Source organism: Mastigoproctus giganteus, chromosome 8 (assembly GCF_048544385.1).
Source record: "Mastigoproctus giganteus isolate SK-2022 chromosome 8, ASM4854438v1, whole genome shotgun sequence".
Lineage (NCBI taxonomy): Eukaryota > Metazoa > Arthropoda > Arachnida > Uropygi > Thelyphonidae > Mastigoproctus > Mastigoproctus giganteus.
The window spans coordinates 69,525,843-69,547,823 of record NC_143582.1 but is presented as its reverse complement, the minus strand read 5'-3'; the positions used below and the strand labels follow the sequence as shown (position 1 = coordinate 69,547,823).

The 21,981-nt window shown below is 36.5% G+C and overlaps 1 protein-coding gene across 1 annotated transcript in view; it reads right to left on the bottom strand.

Moving 5' to 3' along the window:
* LOC150081601 (uncharacterized) overlaps nucleotides 1-21,981 on the bottom strand; it is a 152,037-nt gene that overhangs the window by 19,060 nt on the left and 110,996 nt on the right. Inside the window, exon 2 of the mRNA XM_090379464.1 lies at nucleotides 4,039-4,204. Coding sequence (XP_090235590.1) covers nucleotides 4,039-4,204 — 166 coding nt within the window. The remainder of the gene's footprint in view (nucleotides 1-4,038; nucleotides 4,205-21,981) is intronic.

Here is a 21,981-nt window from a genome sequence, read left to right as displayed (position 1 = left end):
AAAACTTTAACACCGTTGAACAACGTTCCTTCATTGTCATTGTTTTCATCATCACTGGTAGCTATCTATTTGCCTGTAGATCTGTTTCATCATAGATTAACTCGTAAGCGCAACTTTTAATTTAATAGTGGAACACCAATAAAGAGTGAAGAGCTTATTCAGATACAGTAACTGCATTTATACATAACCACTCTCTTCCACATATCACTTATGGTATATGGGATTTGTAGAGAACAGTTTCAGCAATGATAGAATACTAGGGCGTGATCTTCCACGCGTTGGCCACCTCGTTAACCTTTTTGAACCATTGTGATTTTTGGCTGTCGAATTATTTTAAAGACCCGGACCCACCGTGTTGACATTCATGTCCTTGCAGACGTGAAAGAACAACCTCATCATACGGCATCTGGAGAACCATTGTCGAAAACTGTCTCAGCACGTAGCCGACGAAGGCTGCAATTTTTAAGGCCTTGAAATATCAAGTCTTGCTAGTTATTCTGACACTTTTTTTTTTCAATTCAAAAAATTTGAATTGAAACAAAAATAGTGATATGCTGAATTTTATAATGATGTATTTTTTAATATTCACCGTTTGAGTGGTACGGATTGGCAAATCGACAAGGTTAAGTGCTTAATATGGACTTATGTCGTTCTGTTTTGGCTCCTATCTACTCATTTGCGTTTTCCTTTCTTAATTCACCAGCATGCTTCTTTCGTTTTATAACTTTCAGTCTTTGTCTCAGTCTTATATTAAACACAGCATGTCACTTTATTATAGTAAATTATAAATTTACGTAACGAACAACAGCCCTCAAGAAATTAGTTCGTCGTTATTTAAGGTAAAATTTAGTATAATACTGGATTTTGCCTTAAATGAAAAATCACATAGTGCTTGTTTGTTTATTTAGTTTTTAGGAGCATTAGCAACTAAGGCCATATTGCTCCGGGATATGCGGTGGTCATTCCCTGACCTTTCCGCATCCTCCGTATTTGGTGGTCACGGGCTCGAACCCCGGTCCAATCAAGAAGCGTGTGCTACGCACTGCTGCTCCTTTCCACCTGGCTACGGAGGCGCCACACATAGTGCGAAAATATAAACATGCAATATGTGAATTGTCATTAAATGGGAAATTGCAATACTGCATGGTCTGTTGATCATGTAGGGACGACAAACGTATTTTGTCGAGTTCATTTCGAACTAATTTCTGCCAGTGGCAGAAATTAGGCCAAATTACTCCTTTAAAATGTGGGGCAGTTACGTATTAGGCATTAAATTAACATTTGAACAGAAGGTGCAATTTCGTTCTTAACCTCGAAGACATGTTCTGTACTCTTGCCGCAGCGCAATATTTAAAAATGCAACAAAAAAAAACAAGCATTAATTGATTGTTAATTATTCATATTACGGCGCTTATTATTAAACATAACTGGCTTTTCTGTGATGAAACAAATAGGAGAGGGGATGAAGGGGGAAACAGTTTGGTCTAATGGCAAGTTAGGAAATTTTTAAACCTTCTGTGTTCGCTTATTCACGAATAACGAATTTTCTTTGAATGGATTCGAGAATAGACTCTTCAATACTGTGCAGGTGTAGTAAGCTTTCAATTAAGCTATTACTAATCTGGCTTTGTATCCTGTTAGATCGCGATTCATTGTTCGAATGGCAATATTTTAAAAAAGTATAAATTTTATTTTCGGCTGTTTTACGAATGAAAATTAGCTATATACAGTTAGTTTCAATATTGTGGAAAAGCTAGTGCCATTATTACGACTTACTTAAATTTAGAAATGGGGAGGACTATCTTGGTCTTTCATGTGTTTTCGTGGTCAGCAGAATTTAAACTCCCTGAACACTGTTTACTCTAATCCAGTGGTTTTCAACCTTTTTTTAATAACGGCACCCCTAAGTAATTTATTTTATTTTGCGGCACCCCTACTCAATTTTCTGCCTGTTAGATCGGATTCTGTGTGTGTGTGTGTGTGTGTGTGTGTGTGTGTGTGTATATATATATATATATATATATATATATATATATATATATATATATATATATAATATTAAAAAATATATGTTATATGATAGTTATTACAATAATATAATTATAAAAATTACATTTACATAATACAAATTATATATATATATATACAGTATATAATAATTTTATTCTTTATATAGAGGTACTAAGTAAACATCAATTATATATCACCACAAAATTAAAAAGATACTGTATACCATTTTATAATGAAATAAAAATATACATTTTAAAAAATAATAAGTTTAAGTAACTTAAACCCAAATTACGTGGCACCCCTGGAATATTGTTGAGGAAACCTAAGGTGCCGCGGCACCTCGGTTGAAAACCACTGCTCTAATCCATAAACAAATTCACGCCATAGAGTAAAGCTCTCATTGGTCAGTTGCTAAAGATAAAGTGGTACCTTGAAAATTAACCAATGAGCGTTTTATGTGATGAAGTATGTTTGTTTCTCAGGGTTAAAATTAGTGAATAGAGTATAGTTAATCATAGTGTTAGGGTCAGGCGCCACCTGTGATTTCTCACATCTGCCCAGTATAGTTAATCAGTGGTCTTATCGCTTACAACAGAATATATTCTGTCTTTACTTCGAATTTGCCAAATATTGCACTACTTTCAAGCAAATGGTATCTCCAAAAGATTAAGCTCATTTATTTAAAAGATAGAACACTGCTGATGACAACTTGTTTTAGGACTTATTGTTCCCTCATCAGATATTACGCGGTAACTTTTAATTAAATAAATGGGGTTAACATTTTGGTGATGCCAAATTTGTTTGAAAGTAGTGTAATATCAGGTACTTGTTGTGAAAGCATTGTTTGTTATGCTGTTTGCAATAACATCATTACATTAATTAAGCAGTTTTAATGTTGCCAGACCCGGAAAGCTGTTTTGTAAAAGTTTGTGTTCATGAAATGTTTTATATCAACCTGTTGTTAAGACTAGGGAACTAAGAAACATTTTTGAGTTCTCTGTCGCTAAATTTCAATCAGTCGTCTATCTTGCTCTCAAATAGCAAGAAAATCCCATGAACTTCTAAATATTTCCGAATGCTATGATGTAATTTTACACACCTTACACATTATAGGCTACTGTTTGTTGTTAATTACTATATGTTTATTTTATGGACCATTGTAAGAATTTTTTGGCTGTGGCTTTGAGTGAAATCTCCACCCTGCTAGCATCGTCGAGAGAGGGAGGTTTTTTTTTTTGGGGGGGGGGGGAAGAAACAAATATAAACCGGAAATCCTGTGGATGTCTAACTTCTGTATATCGTTGCTGACTTAAGAAAAAGAGATATACTTTTATCGGACTTCTGCTGTATTATTAAAAATAACACAATATTTGAGTTCATGTTAGTGTTATAATCTATTTTATTTTCAATCGCGTTCAACAGCTTAATTATGTATAAGTTATAATGCAACGATGACGAATCCCTAGAACTGAAGGGAAGTTGAAATTCCGTACTTAATGAAAGGTCATTGAAGACCCAAATATAAGTTGAGCGCTAGTTAATTATTCTGTTGGTAAGCGAAGGCTGTCATTAAAAAAGATAGCCTTCGTTCTTTTCACTGTTTGAAATTTTATTAAAGGTTTGTTATGCTGTTTGCAATAACATCATTACATTGTTATTGCATGGCTTCTACGTAAGGCGCCTCCTTAGCCAGGTGGGAAGGAGCAGCAGTGCGTAGCACACGCTTCTTGATTAGACCGGGGTTCAAGCCCGTCACCGCCAAATACGGAGGATGCGGAAAGGTCAGGGAATGACCACCGCACCGGAGCAATATGGTCTTAGTTGCTAATGCTCCAAATAACAACAACATGCTTCTACGTAATTCATTGAAAGGATATTAGAGTCCATAGCCTTATTCGCGATCATCCTAGGAACATCCCTCATGAATACAGAGGTGGGGTGTATTGAGTATAAAACATTTCAAATATGTACTTATGAAGTTAAACAGAAAATGAATGCTATAACTGGTTAAAACAAATCGTCTCTTACCTTCCTAAGATTTTAGAAACACAACCATGCGAGACCCGTAGTTGTCGACTGATATCGCATGGTCGCACTCCCTGATGAGCTAATTCGACTATCCTTTGGCGTACCACGTCAGGTAACGGTCTTCCATTAACGAACACTCCTCCCAGTTGGTTTACTCCTCCATGACCTGTAAAATTAATTTAAAGGTTATCGGCTGGTCTCTCTCTATTGTGACAGGCATCAATTTACACAATAGAGAAATCGCTATTAGTGAATTTTCCGATGGATTCTGAAAGCAGTGATTACTAAGTATTTGGAAATGTCAGCTCTTTTGCACTTTTTATGTTGCACTAGGTTACATTATCTTCCGAAGTAGGAAATCTTTCAGATAATTTCAGTGAATATTCCTTTAATTAATGTTAATTTAGTAGAATTAACATTAATTAAATTAATTAATTAATAAGATACAATATTATTCCTGGTGTTTTAATCAGTTGAGACGTGACTGAGAAGTAAAGAATTTTAGTTAGCTAAGAAGCGCATGTATATGCAGTGTAGTAAGCTCAGAAATTTAGTAAGTTTAGTAGTTTTGTATACTGTAGTATAAAGTCTGCTCTGGTTCTAATGAATTCTTCATGCGTATTTTTTAAGGTTCGCATGGTTATGGTTTTAAGCAATGTATGGTTTAAACTTTTAAAATTATAACACATCATTTTAGTTAGTATTTCTTAAATGGAACAGAGAGCTCTGTAGCGATATAAATTTTGACATAGTTATAAAGAATTATGTTTTATTTTTATACCACAGAAGGTTCTTATTAATGTACAATACGCGTTAGCTTTTAATTACTGGTTACAGTATTATTGTATTTTTAATTAAGTGGGAAATGAAAAGTAATCGATATACAGTAGCGGACAAAAAAAACTGCATCACTTGTGAATTTTGCAAATGTGTTTTGCGGGTTTCAGAAATCTTCGAAATGCATTTGTTAGATGGGATATATATCTCTGTGAATGAAATCAAATAAAATGACTCCTTCTGATATACTTAATTGCAATAAATATTTTCATAAAGGGTAAAATGCATAATTAATGGAAATATGAGAAATCATGCAAATGCAATCACGACAACCAAACATACATATATTTTATTGCATTTACGTGTACAAACTGAAATGACAAGTTAACGTAATAGTATTATGTACTGTAAATCAGCAAAATAAGTCTTCAATATTTTGCTGTTCCTCCTCGAGCTGCAATTACAGTCTTGCAACGATCTGGCATAGAGTTAATCAACTTCTGGATATACGGTTGCCCAATTTTGTGGTACCACATCCTTACAGTGCTCTCCTGCAGCTGAATCTTACTTGTTGTCTTCTTCTGAGCAATTTTAGATGACATTATGTACCAGCAGTTTTCAACTGTTGCCGGGCCAGTCCAACACTGTATCGCCAGCATTTATGAGGTATGACTGCACCTTAAGGGAGAAAAATGAGGGAAAACATTGGTGTAAGTATGTTTTAAGCTATGTGAGACAAGAAGACCTCGTCATTAAATCTAAATAGCATAAAACTTACCAATTTTGCTGTGCGGCAAGGTGCTGAGTCCTGTTGAAAAATGCAGTTTTGGACGTCTGTGTGGTGATTCCTAATAACGGGTTTCAGGCACTCCTCCAAGATAGCAGTGTAGGTTTCTACATTCACCATTCCGTTAATAAACTTAATTCGTTCCACCCCTTTGCTTGTATGCATCCCCAGACCATCTGACCGGCGGGGAACTTTACAATCGGTGTTATGCAGTCAGGATGGTATGCCTCTGATTTTCGTCTTCTGACATATCGCTTCCCATCCGAGCCATGCAGGTTGAATTTCGATTTGTCAGAAAAGATGACGGTGTCACATTGCTATTTTGTCCTTGAAATATGCGTTTTATCCCAAGAAAGTCGCTTCTTCTTCATTTGTTGGGTCAACAAAGGCGTCTTCTTGGAACAATAGGCATACAGACCACATTCCGAAAGCCGTCTTTGGATAGTCCGTGCACGTGTTTCAACACCAGAGGCCATCTCAAAGTCCAGTTTTAGATCAGGAGCGCTAGCATGACGATTACGAAGGCATAGCCGTTTCAAATATCGATCCTGGGAAGGCGTAGTCGCTGTCTTACGGCCTGATGCAGGTCTTCTCTTCACATCACTGGTTTCACACTTTAATTTCAGCACCCGGGATACTGTTGACTGATGGCAGCCTATTTTATCAGCGATAGCACGCGTAGAAAGCCTTTCCTGGGACAGAGCAACAGCTACACTTTTCTTTCTTGGTGTCAACTGAACATATGGAGCCATGCTTACACCTCCGAAAACAGGATACTAATGAGCGTGTATTATACCCTTCCAACGCCGTATTTATAGAAACGACTGATGCAATACCATGCAATTACTGTTTGATGCAATAGAAGCGTTATCTGACGCAATATCGTTGCTTTGCGGCAAAAAAATGACTGTAATCAAACAATATCTTATACGTTTCACTACAAATGTTACTTTTAAGGCGACGCAGTTTTTTTGTCCGCCACTGTAATTATAAATCACGTTTATCACATCTCACTGCCAAATTTTCTTAAGTCATTTTGACAGGTATTAATACTAGTTATTGAGAAGAATCACGCGTTTTTATTCCGCACTAAACACAGGTTAAGTTATTCGACCTCCAGCAAAAAAATACTCTAGTCTGCTCTGCTTAGAGACTTGGCAGTTTTCACCTAATTCCAACTCTTAATATGCTGTGAATTCTAATGTTGAATGACATTGAAAGTATAGCTAAACTTGACCATCTGCTAGTGAAATATTTTACCTGTGGCAACTGCAAATAACAATAAAGTGATTATTTTAATTAATTATGCCTTCAAAGTAAAATAACAGTAAAAGCCACTAAAAGTTAAATTTGATCCATATATGATGTCAGTCACATAGTTTGACATTGTATGTGAGAATCAAATAGACTGGCGCATCATATTCTCAGTTGTCTTTTAGCTGATTGAGAGTAACATGACTTATCATTCCCTGATACTTTTTTTTTAATTTTGGTGCAGTTTTACTGCCCGAAATTATGGGACGTACGGAATAGAAACCTGCCTACACTAATTTCCTTCTAGAGATAAACCAACAAGTCTATAATAATCGTTTCTTGGTGCCCACCCTCAGCAATCATCCAGCAGCTTTTGGTGATGCAAACACAATTGGTATATTAGTAATATCCAGATTGGTCCTTCAACGTCTAGCTTAGAAACTTCTACATAATCTCCAGTTATTATTACGTTATTTATCATCAACAATCTCCATTTACTACCATAGAGGGAGATTTACACCTTTAATTCATAATCTCATTTTAAAGAATTAAGCTGCTTGTCAATCTTCTTGTTGAGGATTAAGATTTCTTAGATATCCGATTACTGTAGTTTCTTTTTGGAAATTGCAAATTCCTTTTTCGCTTTCTGGTTTTGTCTTTAGTTAACAGTTTCCTTTGATATATGATAGGTTCGTTAATGACGTTAACGTTAATGATAAGCTGTATAATGCTTATAATGGTAAACATTTTAGAGCGTAAATCCAAATATTGATGTGTGTAACAATTTCTATTTGATCTTTTTCATCTTTTCGAACTCTTCTTACCTGGGCTGACTCGGGGTGCAAATATTCTTTAACAATTACATCTGGGTCAATTAATTTCTTATGTGTTTATCAATTATAGCCTACCACTAGTTTATTTCCCCTGACTATGCGCTACTGTTGCAATTTTCACTCTCCACGATTTTTAATTCTTGAATTACTTAAAACATTTTGTTCAACGAAATACACCCGTGCAATGTTCGAATTTCCTGATAACTAAGTCAGTCCTACAGATTTATTGATTAAAAAAAAAAAGTTCTGTTCCTACTTCAGCCACTGTCATTAACTGTATTTTGGGGTCATGTGGAATCTAACCACGGTCCACTCAAACGTGTATAATGCTTTACTTGGGCTTGACCATTCTGCCACGTCACAACGCTTTACAGTTTATTCACTAGGACTAAATAATAGGCCATTGACTTTTTCTCCCCACACTGACACACCACTCATTTGTACACAGATATTACCAAATAATACCGTACAAAATACTTTCCTTTATCTTTAATAATTAAAAATGGGGCTTCCGTGCCTTTTTTTTTCTTTCTCAAAACTTTCTCTTTTGTTTCATTAGGCACCTCGAATCTTTGTTATCACTCAGACTCGCCCACTAACACTGTTAAAACTTGTTCAGCAACTCGCTGTTTATCCCCCCACCCCGCACCCATGTCTCCGCAGGCATTAGCTACAATATCTTACCTTGGAATTGTTAACTATATACTGTACATTAAACTAATGTAAGTGGAAGAATGCAATATTTCTGGAGCAGTCCTGATCGTTCGCAATCATTTTAGCATCTAATTTACAGTTGAGATTTGTTCAGGTCCAGTAGTTCAACTTTCTGCAGTTTTTTGTTTTTTTTTTTTTAACTTCCGCGGTCTTCGCTGTCCCTTTTATAAGCAGAATCAATCCAGAGTCTTCACTAATCCTTTCGACGAACTACACTATTTTGGCGTTACCTTGCCACAGTCTTTCGGATGCAGCATGGTATGAAAACGACCTTCCTCGATCCTTTATCCGGATACGGTTAATTCAAACTCTCGATCCTTAACTAAACTCCAGCCGCACATCTTTCCCTCGGTTGCCTTTTCCTTCTAGGAGAGCCAAGGGCGTTGATAATCGGATGTAACACTAGAGTAGTCCTGAAATAATTGTGGTCGGAGTTTCAGCTTTATAACTAAACGGATTCAGCTTAGACAGACATTCGTCTGTGATATGTGCAAATAGGCTACTGGTATTTCAGCATTTCACCTTCAAATCGAACATCCTACAGTCCATATCCATCAGTATTTTTTACGGTTCCATACTTTTTTTTTCTTTTTAAAATTACACACTAGCATTTTCAAAAGTACTTCTCTCTCTCTCTCTCTCTCTCTCTCTCTCTCTCTCTCTCTCTCTCTCTCTCTCTCTCTCTCTCTCTCTCCACACCAACTACCCATCTCCAGCTTCTTCCCTCATGTTTTTACCAATTGCTATTCCATATTTTATCGCAAAGTAATATCCCTAATAAAGGTCGCAACTTTCATTGACTTGCCTTACAGGTACCCTCCCAATAGTCTTTTTTTCTTTTTTCTCTCTCATTTAATGATTCGCTCGTCAGCCCGGCACTACGATCATCATTTTCAACCCTGAAAAACTTTTCAAAGTATTTATTCATCCTTGCGCATGATCCTTAATTTAGTTATTCACGAGACATCCTGAATGATTAAATAAATGTATAATATTAAGCTCGGGCGCAATAAATGAAACATACCATCAGAACGTCCAAGGCCGCAAATTCTCAGTAGGAGTGGTAAATCTTGGTGGTTGTAGCCATTCCAAAAGGACCACAGAGCGTTAGCTACTACAATATTGCCATTTATTTTATTGTTAAGGAGCGTATTTGAATTCAGAATGAATTAAAAAGATTGTTATTTGTTGTGAAACTGTATACTTTTATCTCCCCACCCCATTATTAGTCTAATCACTATTTATCTTTGCTGAATTTTTGTTCATATAAAAGAAAAAAAAAAAAAAAAACCAGCAGTGAAATCAATGTTCACAGGCTTTTTATTGATGCGTTTCGCAGCATTCTGGAGAATCATTTCCGGAAATGATTCTGCAGAAATATAGAAGGCGTCATTATCGAAATTAATATTTAAGATTGGCAAATCACCTTACCAGGCAGAATCATACAGACCGATTGCCTTATTGGGTAATTTAGGAAAACTGTTTGAGCGACTTATAGCTGCTAAAATTATCTTAATTTTTCAGGAAGCAGATTTGTTCTCTCCCTTTCAATATGGATTTTGTGCAGATCATTCATGTGAAAATGCTTTAGTAGATTTTGTAGTGCATATTAAAAGTTCCACGGATAAATATGTACTAGCCATCCTGGCTTTTGACTCCTTCTGGTGGAACAGTGTTTTGGAACGCTTAAGATCTGCTAACTGCTCACAGTGGTTGTATAATCTAATAAGAAATTATATATGTCACATCGACAGATTGTAGTTACATCAAAATCTAGACAAGCTATTAAAAATGTTACTAGGGGGTGTCCTAGGGTCACTGATCTGGAATTTGGTTTTACAAGATTGGTTCGCTGTGTTCTTTCCTAAAATCAAGGTTATCGCTTATGCGGAGTTCTTGCTATTTTGATTGTAGGGGGATCGCGTATTCTCTTGAAATAGCAGCTAATCGAGTTTTGTGTAACCTGTGTGAATGGACCACTCAGAATAAGTTAGGTGTAAGTGAATTAAAACAAAAATAATGATTTTTAAGCATAAATTGGATCTCAAGCACCTCAAGTTAGAATTAATCGGAAGCAATTACCATTGGTAACCGAAGTGAAATATTTGGTTTATTGACCATAATTTGAATTTTGATTTGCATTTATCTCATCTTTCAGAAAAGGTTTAAAAGCTTACCGCAGGTTTTGTTCGCATTTCCAGAGTTGAATGGGGTCTTTCCCGAAGGATTTTAAAGATTTATTACCTTGTAAGATAGCTGCTTCTGACAGCCAAGTGGACATACACAGCTAGCCCCTTTTACAGAGTTCGTTGCATCATCACAGAGACAATGAGGCGGAGTTGTCTCTGTGTTACCCTATCTGTACACATACATATCCGGATTATCATCCCCTTTTAAATATCTTCAAACAATTTCTAGCTAACCAAGAAATCCGCGCGATTACAACTTCATCCTAAATAGGGGGATCCTCAGGGAAGGGGAGTGTTCTTTCTGTCAGTCTGCATGTTGTTGTTGGGTTTTTTTGGCGCAAGAGCTACTTTGACCATATAGCGCCGTCAGTCTGTATGCGGCCGCCCATGGTTCCTTACAGTCTCTGCATAAGAACTTCGCCTGTTATGTAAGATTGCTTCTCTATCTTGATTCAGATTACTTAAGAAAAAAATTACCGGGCAAGGCGCCTTTCTCAAACCCATCTCTATGCTTGGAACTCAACCTGTTAAAGTCCGCGCAAATAACTTCACTGAAGGAAAAACAGAGGATTCAATGTCATTATACTACTAGATGATCTCTTCATCAGCAGATACCAGCATCATGCTTTGCCTTGGGACCTCTGCTACTCAGTCATTAGAATTGTCTTTAGCATCAAGCATTGGATCCTGTAGTGGCTCAACTGCATTCTTACAGAGCCTTCTACCATATCCTGGGGCATTCTCAACACCTCTCTGGTATTCCTTGGCAGCTTTGTCTAATCAGAACAAACATTATCGCTCTCGCTATATGCTAGTCTCATATACCCCCGAACTCCTAATCGAAAGAGATGCCATCACGCACTGTGTCTTGGAACACTCAAAGCTCAAATAACCAGTCTCTCCAGTCCCAATCAACCAGATTCAAGACCCTTCAAAAGATGTTCCCAGGGAACACCGTAGAACCTTAATTAATATATAACTTTATTTGATTCTTTACCTTCTTATTAGTTATGGTCAGTTGTGCTGACTTGTCGGAGTTTATCCATAAGCCAATTTTACATAAGTATGATTACAGTTCATAAAGCCTGGCGTTGGCGTCCATATTGATGTCGGATACAAGGGCTCCTTCCTTAGACACAACAAACTATTTTATATCATCGGCATAAGAAATAAAATTGTGATGCTGCTGTAGAAAGGATACCAAGGCAGCAAAGTGATAAACCATTTTCCTGAGGATTGCCCCAGGTGAGGATCTATTCTGCACGAAATTCTTGATATTATACAATTTGATGCCTTGGCTTTAAAATGGGTTTGATAATCTATAGTAATTTGCCTTCAATGCGGAAATAAACTTTTAATATATTTTCAAGTGCTGCCTTTGTCAAGGAATATTATATCAAATTGGGCCTATTATTATTATTTATTTTCAAAAATTTGGATAATGTGCCGGTCTGTGATAAATTTTTGGTTGACAACTAGTAAGATATATTCCAGGAACTGCTAAGAAAAAAAACAAAAAAAACATGGTGTACTAAACTGCCTGGAACTAAGCAATACTCTCCAGGAAATCGAAGGGCTCCTAGCAAAAATGGACTAATCCAACTGGCTTGGAAAAAACAGCATCTTCAGTACCAGGACCCATTTGCATTCAAAAACTCCATTGTCTTCCCGAGAGGTCCTGGGGGGGGGGGGGTACTTCTGCGATATGGAAAAAGCCACCAAATAAACTTCCTATCTCAAAAAGAGTACCATACTAAGGCGATGGCCAAGCATTTTACATAAAACGTTTACATAGCAATGGGGAGAGAAGACATTGCTATGTCAATGGGGAGAGGAGAAGACATTGCTATGTCAATGGGGAGAGGAGAAGACATTTGCTTTTTTGTTTTGATTTAATTTTACGCCCCCTCCCCAAAAAAAACCAGTTCCAGTGCAACTGTTTTTTTGGGGGGGAGAGGGCGCATAAAATCTTTTGGTAACAAATTTTCTGCTTGATACCTTTTAGTACCAAATAGAAACATAAACCTCTTACCAAGGTGGGCTAACTTTTTGCTACGTTACTCAAAATACCAGCATTTCTAGGTTTTGTGCCGCTGAAGAATCTCCCAACCAGCATCCTCGTCCACATTCACCGTACTGTGCATAAAACATTGAAGACTGCACCCGACTGCTTTATTTCTTCGCACTCAATGGTCTCCCAAAGTACAAACATAGGATGCAGCTGTGACAAAAATTAGGTGGAACAGTCTGGGATTTGTTTCAACTCCCCACTACTGAGCACGCTGTTATCCACCCGATGCAAGGTGAGTTTTCCAGCTACAAGCGATGTAGGCAGAGTTTTCGATTTTTATTTTCGTCCCTCCCATGCTTGAGCGTGATGTGGATAATCATTGGTCTGATGTTTGCTTTAATTTCAGTGTAAAATCTTCACCTGGCCAAGACTCTTTGCTATGCTGTCTTTTCCATCATTACACTCCAGTGCTTCCAGTCGCGAAAGGAAGATAAAGAATTCTCTGGAAATTGAGGGGTTTTTCCAAGGGGTTTTCTCGATGTGAAATACTGGATACTCTTTTGAACTAAGTTCATTGTTGTACATTGAAAAAGTTTTCAAAATGCTTTTTTCCTCAGATACTTGAGGAAAAAGTCATTTCAGCGCCTTTGAAACTACAGCAGTTGAGTTTTATACCGTCGGAAAAATTCGCATGTGGGCAAGGTCGCAGTGGATGTTTTAATGCTGTTATTTCATTTTTAGTATGGTGCTGTTTAACCAAAATGGACCTATGGGTTAGATATACCGACATGCACAGCGAAACGCCCTCATCCTCTGTTGAACCTATTTCTTCTGATTGCATAATTCAGACGATGATCCATTTCAATATACAGTTGCTTAGTCACGGTTCGACTTTATGGTATAATGAATTCAAAGTGGAGGGATGCCTTTTGTGATGATAATAATAAAAATAATAAAACATTCACTTTCCGTTGTTCCCGACCCCATTACGAATTGTTTGCTTTGTAGTTACTGTCTCTGTGACATATAGTTCTCTGACCGTAGAACAAACAGGATCATCATCTGTGATAGCTTTCTCTTAAGTAGTTATCTGCTCTTAGAAGAAAATTAGAATTTGACAGAGCAGAATCCTTGGTTCAGCTAAGCAAGTTATAATTCAAAATTTGTACTTTTTAACATTTTTAATCAAGTGTCATTCCTGATTTGGCATTCAACTATAAAAATAGGACAACATAGTCATGTTATGTTTAAGACCATAAACCATGCCTTAAATTGTTCCTTATTTTAACAAAGAATTACTCTGGCTTCAATTTGGTGAAGTGCTAAATAAATGCATTTGAATATCATAAGTGTATTGTAGTCTAGATTACAAGGTGTGATGTTTTATAATACAATATAACAGTGAGAATAATTTTACTAATTACTCTTAATTATAATTATATGCTAATTATAACTTTAAAATATTACAAAGAAGTGAAAGCTCTACTTCCCCGTTAAATTATCCCAACTTACGAAGTAACTTAGTTTTCCGTTTTTTAAAATGTGAATTTATCCTCAGATAAGGTGGTGCAAAAATGAAGATATAGGTATTGTGATATCTCTTTTTTCAAGCAAAAATTTGAGATGTAAGAATTTGGTGCTGTTAATTTTATCGTCTTTGGTTGTTTACCAAATGGAGCAGTATGGTGGCAGCTCAGTATTAGAATTGAAACTAATTTTATTTTTTGATCTAGCTTGTGGACTTGTGTACTTTATTTTGAATTATTAAGATGCAAACTATATCTGAATAAATGTGGTATGAAACAAGAATTGCAAGTGAACTACTTTCATTTTTGGGCCATAAGTTCCAGCTTACTACGATGGTCATTTAAAACTCCATCTGACCAGATGAGTGGGAACTGTATCTAATATGTCAGTAAATTGCATATGTTCACTGGCTGGCTTGTATATGGGATTAAAAATTCAGAATAAATCCGGAAGAAGCGTTTATAAAGTTAATCCGGTGAAGTGACATTTCACTCAAAGAATGAGTATCGAAAATAAATAAGGTGTATTTCGTAAGTGTATACTAAGTGGTTTCGAATTTTGTATTTGTGCCCCCTAGTTCTTTTCTCTTCTGCTGTTGAAAATATGCCTCCCTCGTTCATTTTACCGATTCCTTTCAGGGGCTGCAAAAGGAAATGGCATAAAGCTGCCATGTCATAACTCCCGAGTTCTGAAATGGTGGCTTTATTACTGTTTACTGCTTCGATGGTACACTTTCTTATATAATACACTTCATGGCAAGCAGCAACGGAACTTCTGAACTGGCCATTTTTCGGCAATCAAGGTTTTATTTTTTTTTTTTTGTGATTGATAGATAACGCCATCCAGATGTCCAAAGTTAAAATGCGTTTCATGATGTAAATTTTACAAATTATCTGATTCACAGAATTTACAGTCTACTTATTCGAACGTTAAATAGCAAATTAATTTTAGCATTAGTAACGAATGGGCCTGGTGTACTGGGGTCCATGGTTTATAATAACATACACGTATAAGTTATAAATCCAGTTTAATGTAAGAATACAAATATATACTAACAGTAGCTTTCGAGACGCGTGTCTCTTCATCAACTGACATTTAAATACAAAAATACAACGGATAAGTGCAATGAGCTGTGCCTCACTCAGCTCATTGCACTTATCCGTTGTATTTTTGTATTTAAATGTCAGTTGATGAAGAGACACGCGTCTCGAAAGCTACTGTTAGTATACATTTGTATTCTTACATTAAACTGGACTTATAACTTATACGTGTATGTTATTATAAATTTTAGCATTATTTTGAATGTTCGTGCAAATCATGATGCAAATAATATAGGATCAAAGATAACTGAAAAGAACAGCAGTGATATGAACACTCCGTGACCTTTATTGCGGAAAACTCGATCTAAAGAAGGGGGAAAAAATAGGAAAGAAGGAATAATAGAATTCTCAGTGAGGAGTAAGAGTCACTGCTTGCAGAAAAAAATTAAACGAATGCAAAAAGTTATGGCATTGGTGTAAAATTATTGTGCGAAATTGTATTTCACTACTGCATCAAGTATCAGTTTCTTGAGATAAAGCTGAACGTAGATGCAAGGACTGATTCCACGAGTTTTGTAAAACAAAACTTTTAGTAAAAGCGGGACATCTACAATAAGCATGAACTACTTTCTACTTACCTATGCTTGTTTTTCTCATTTTAGCATATTTTCCGAAAAGTAACGTATCCCATATGGATAAAATAACGCCATTTTGAGACTTTTGGGTATCTTTATTTTTAGCTAATCAACAGTATTAAAGTAAATAGAACTTGCTGAACCTACGGAATTAAAATATACAGGGTGTTCATTTTAAAAGTAAATTCACATTTTTGGAACTAAATACAACGCGACCAAGTAACGATCGTTGGTGAAATTGTGTTGAGGGTACTAGTGGAGTGCCCTCACACTTTCTTTTTTTTCAATGAATCTTATTTGGGAATGAAGTCTTTGCAGTAAATGTTAAAAACAAAATTAATAATTCCCAAACAGTAACCATCCATTCTAAGTTGCAGTTTTCAAGATAAAGAACTTTATTGAGGGTGGATCATTTTTGAATAAGGAATGTGAAAAAAGGCACGTGATACGTTAGACGATATTAAACAACAGGCTTGATGTAGCCAAGTGGTCAGGAGCGAGAGTGCATAGCACGCTTTCCTTGAGTGAACCGGGGTTCGATCCCTTGACTACTAAATACGATAAATATTTGTATTGACGATTTATTGTAAACTCTACTGACTTGGTTGTCGTGCCGGAGTATAAACAGAAAACTAAAAAAAAATTAAAAGTAACTTTGCAATCTCCAAATAAATCTATACGGAAACTCAGCATTCAGAAAGGGATATCGCTTGGTGCAGCAGATTTCGTTGTAAGAAAACACCTGTAACTCTTTCCATATCGAATTCACTGTATGCACGAACTTCAATTTCAGAATAATGTTAAAAGATTATGGTACTGTTGCTGGTTTAAAAGTTTATTTCGCCGTGAAGGTATTGAAATTTTGGATAAAATTTAATTATTTCACAGTTGAAGCATAGTTTCACCTTAGTGACTACAACGGTCACTGTTGGAAAATATGGAGCGCTAAAAATCCGCACATTTTTTGCGAAACTCCTTTACATGTCCCCAAAAAAAATCGGTGCTGTCTGTTATCTGCAAGGATAGTTGGGCCCAGTTTTTTTGAACAAATGTCGCCTCTCATGTTTACCAGAGTATCATAATGCAGTTTAGTGCATTGATAGAGGAAAATGAAAGAGACATCTGCTCCAATAGGACGGGGTTACAACCTGCTATACCGCACGCTCAACCACTGAAATATTGCAAGAGTGGTGTTTTTTTTTTTTTTTAAGAGATCGAATCATGTCGCAAAGACTTTGGCCACCAAGGTCTCTCGATTCCCAGCTTCTTTTTATTGGGGTTATTAAAGCAGAAAACTTAAGAGAGCAAATCCAGGAATCATTGAACGACTTGAAGCGAGCATTAAATAGGGGCTGTATCGACACAAACTCTTTATCGCGTCGCAGGCAACATGATCAAAACGGTGCATTTAAGTGTTGTTAACAACAGTACTTCTAGAATTGTTTATAAACTATTATTTCCTAATTATTCTGATAATAAATTGTATTTTATTTTGATTGTTTTCGGGCTTACTTTTAAAATCCCCCTCCCAATGAGTGCAGCTCCAATGTATTATGTGTGCACTGGCAGATTTGCATGTTTTGCGAGGTTGAAAAACTCTGAAATTCCAGGGGAACCCCGTACTTGCTCCTCCTGAGATCGTCTAATTACAGTTCCGATTGAAGGAAGCCCTTTAAGGATTCGTCTAGTCTCGTATAGGCTTCGAATCGAGACTTCTCCAAAAGAATTACAAGTGGCAAAACCACCGTACTCTCACGGGGGTGGGAGAAGATAAAGTTGGGAGATAAGCAAATTCAGAAAATATTGTAGATATGAAAATTTAGTTTATTAAAGTACAAGAGTCCGTATAATAGCAAAGCAACAGCTGAGTGATGAAACTAACAAGTGACAAAACCTTGCACAGTGGAAAGTGCTGAAGGTTCTGGGTGTTGGATGACCATTTTATTCTGTGGTAAGATTATTGTTGAGTTAAGCGCATTCAATTTCCCTTCCAGTAGTTTTTTTTTTGAGAGACCGGATGTTTCTACTGGTAATAATATGCTACATGAAATATTAATCTGCATTTATTCTAATACAAGCTCAATGAAATTTTCCTCATCCTGTTCGCACTTTACTACCTGACGTTAGATAATTGCTTTAATAGTTTCATTTCTTATGCATATCTCGCAAAAATAAATGAATTTCTTCATTTTAAGTTATCTTCACAGTTTTCCGTGATTACATTTCATCAACTCATTTTGTCGATCTCATTACGTTTACTTTGTCGTGTTAAACAGTTCTCAAAATCTTATCCCTTACTGCCAGACAGCGAAGAATATACTTGCTGCACAAAATGTATCTAACTTCCACGGAGGAACAACGCTCTTTTAGCGCACGTACGAACAATTTTTGAATTCTCCATAATAACTTCGGCAAGGAAATGTGCGATTTAGAAAGCGAATATGGCCTATCGTGCGCCGATCTTCATTAGGTGATCACGTTACTAAGTTGGCGTTCTTCTACCCCACCATGCACACAAAAAAGGGGAAATAATATAATTAGGTTTAGTGCATGCAGTGTTCTCGGAGTGGCGCGCTCCCGTCTTTCTTGCTTCTCGTGGGCCCGAAGTGCTATGCTTGTTAAACTGTTCCTGCTGCCAGCACAATATATACCTTTGTTTCTAAATTAGTCAACAGAGGCGCCGGTGTCGCTTCGATCGGAGCTACACAAGGGAGTTGATTACCGTGAGTTGTCTTTTTGGAGATTTTTCTTTTTTTAAAACCAGTGCAACATATTCTTGGCGGTGCAACAACTTTCGTAGATGCTTTAGCAGGATACGGCCGTAATATCGGTTGGTGCGATTGGAATTAAGATAAAGTTGAAAGAGGCAGCTGTGAAGAGCACAATTAAGGGATGTTAGTGATATGTGCTGACTTTGTTGTTCGTTTAAGAGGAATTCACACTGGTAACTGCTAAGCTGTTATTACTAAGAATTTCTCGAGGGTTAGAAGCACGTGAAAGGAATGTGTTCATAAAAGTCTCTTACTCACCAGAAATATAACGTTCCTGCTTGATGAACATGTGCAGTTTTTGTTAGCATTAAAGATACGAATTAAAAGTACATCCTATCGGTCGTCGTGATAAGCATAGGAAGACTGGCATGCTTCTACCACTTACGGTCATTTTCGCGAACCACTAAACACTCGTTTGGTTATCAGTTATTATTGTCCGTGATCATCTTAGTACTGTATACCTTTTTCTGATATACATAATGAAAATTAGTTATTTTGCCCGGAAACACACACACGTACGTACATCTTTAAATGTCAAATAATTGTGTGATTTTAACCAAGTGTGGCCGATTTGAGCAATCCATCTTTCCATTCTCCATTTGGAGTTGCAAACAGTCTAATAACTTTGCACAGCTACAAACTTTCTAGATTTACGACGGAGAATACGCCTTTTTTGACCCTTCTCCATCTCACCGTCATAATATCGTTAGCGACAAAGAGTTTCTCCGTCTTTTTCTTATCACAAAAAAATAATAAAAGTAATTTAAAATTAGATACTTTTTGTTTAAAATTTTGCAAATTTCTGCTTATTTCCATTACCGAATTGGCCGTCAGGTGTGATGTGCTGATCTACGTTGCAAAATAGTGATGCGCATTAAGTAGCACTGTTGTGTGCTATAATTTAATAGTACTTGTGTAGTACAAAGCTAATTAATGTAGTATATTTCAAGAAGATTCCAAAGAAATACGACGTGAAATGACACGTACACAAGCTTCTACACTTATTATAAATCTGAAAAAGGTAACACGTTTGCCTTGTTTAACGTATGTAGATGCGATTTCTTCAATTTCAAGCGGAGAGAAATGCGATGTAAGAGGACATATGCAAACAAAATAAGTATAACGACAACGGGTAGTGCGTAGGAGATGGGGGTAAAATAGCATGGTGACGATAATGTCATATATGCTAAATTTTTATTTACATCTTTTGTCATAGAATATACTGAACATACTCTTCCCTCGGTTGTGTTGATCATACAGGCGCGTTTTTTTTTTTTTCCAGGAATATGTTTCCCATTAGAGAAATAATAAAAAGTACATTTGTGGAGGAACAAAAACAACACACATAGTTAGTGAAAGTGTGTGGATAGGAAAAGAAGAGATTGTGATGGCTCTGAAAAACGGGCCATTTTCGATTGCTACAGATGCCAGTAATCAAAGTGATTCCAAGCTGTTACCCCATTGGGTAACCTTTTATAATAAAAGTAAGTCAGCAGTACCAGCATTCGAAGGTGCCTCTGTAATACTGAACATCTTCTGAATAACCTGAAAGCATGTGGAGTTCCTTCAAAGAACTATTTCACACTAAGAGCTAGTAGTTATGGCATTCATAATGCGGTAGGCCTATGGTAGGCCTAAAAACTGGGCAGCAAGGGTTATCAAAAGAGCAGATTTAGCATTTGGTGGTATAATAAGTTGTCCTTGCTATCTTATTAATCTGTGTGCTGAAAAGGGGTCTGCATGCCTTCCCGTGAAAGTGGATGAATATTTGGTGGATATTTACTGCCATCTTAGAAAGGAGTGCTAAAAGGAAAGATAGATTTAAAAAAAAAATTAACTGATCCACTCCATTGAAAGTAAGGAAAAAAAAAAAAAAAAAAAGATTTCGAAGCATGTGTGCACACGTCGGGCATCTGTGGTTAAATGTGTAACTAGACTGGTAGAACAGTGGCAACCTCTGACAAGTCGGTGAGGAAATCAATATGAGCCACTCTTCAGAATTGCCAACTTGAAAAGTATAACTAGCGAGTGGCAGCGATGCGTGTTCAAATACAGTCCATTCATGATCCAAATTCTTTGAAAAAAGATACATTTATGAACTAAAAAAAACAACAACTTGAATTGCAAACTTTTGGTAAAAGCAATCCTAAACAGGCCAGTTAAACTCATAACTCTAGGCATTTTACTTTCACTCTTGCAGAAAGTGTGTTTGTTTCTCCATTCTGGTTTGAATAAAGCAATTTGCTTGTTTCTTTTAAACGTTATGCCCACATTTGAATATCCGAACATAGCTCTTCAGTTCAACGTACCTGCCATCCATGTACTGAGACTATTATTCCTAGATATGTTGAAGAATGTTTGCGAAAATGTATTTTACCAACAGTTTTCGAATATTTCACTTCCATTTTATGAATTGATTACCATAAAGACTAAACCAGAAGGATGATTCTCACTTAGTCATCGACATTTCTGCTGTCGTGGAGAGTCTAAAACAAGAGAACATTTTGCATTTCCTTCGTGAGGAAGTACTTTATGGCTGCATGTGACTACATGGTGCACGAGTTGAATGCTGAGGTACCACAAATTTCATAAATTGGTAGTGCGTTTTCAAATTCGAAATTTTTTTATGGACCAGTTTCCAGTACTTCTTAGTGTCGTTAAAGATGAAGCAATAGATCTTTTGCCGCATCATTTCTGATAATTTCAGTGTGACAATCTACTAGACGCCATTATAAAAGAATTGATGTACATTGGTCCTGTGCGGCGAACTGACAAGTACAGAAGAAAGCTTGAAATATAACAAAATATAGTCATGCTTGGCATTTTAACAAATCCTCGTAGCACTTCTGAGCGTGAGAGAATATTCAACCAGGTTAGAAAAACGAAAAAGAGAACTTTCTGGTGAAGATTTCGAAATGCTCCTGACTGCCAAGTATAGACAGTAGAGCCATTTTTATGAATAAACTTTGATTCAACATTTCTGAAATGGGCAGAGTTTACAACAATGTCTTTCTTGAAAAGAAATCAGAAACAGTTTTCTAAATATCCAAATAGAAATCCACAGACAAAAATATTAGGTAAGCTAATTTTTAAAAGCATGCTGTATTGAGTAAACAATCCTATAACTATATTTTAATATGGCCAAAGGATTATTTAAATAAATAAATATTCTGTTTATACTGCGGGACGACCACGCTGTCAGAGGAGTATACAAGATAGAGAGAATACAAGAACCAACACCTTATTTAGCAGTCACGGGCTTGAACCCCGGTCATTCAAGGCACGTGTGCTTATGCACCCCTACTCTTGACCACTCGGCTATGGCGGCCTGAGTATTTTGATACAAAATGTGTATTTTGGTAGTAAAATTGAAATTTTACTGCAGTATGGACTTTGGGGAAGGAA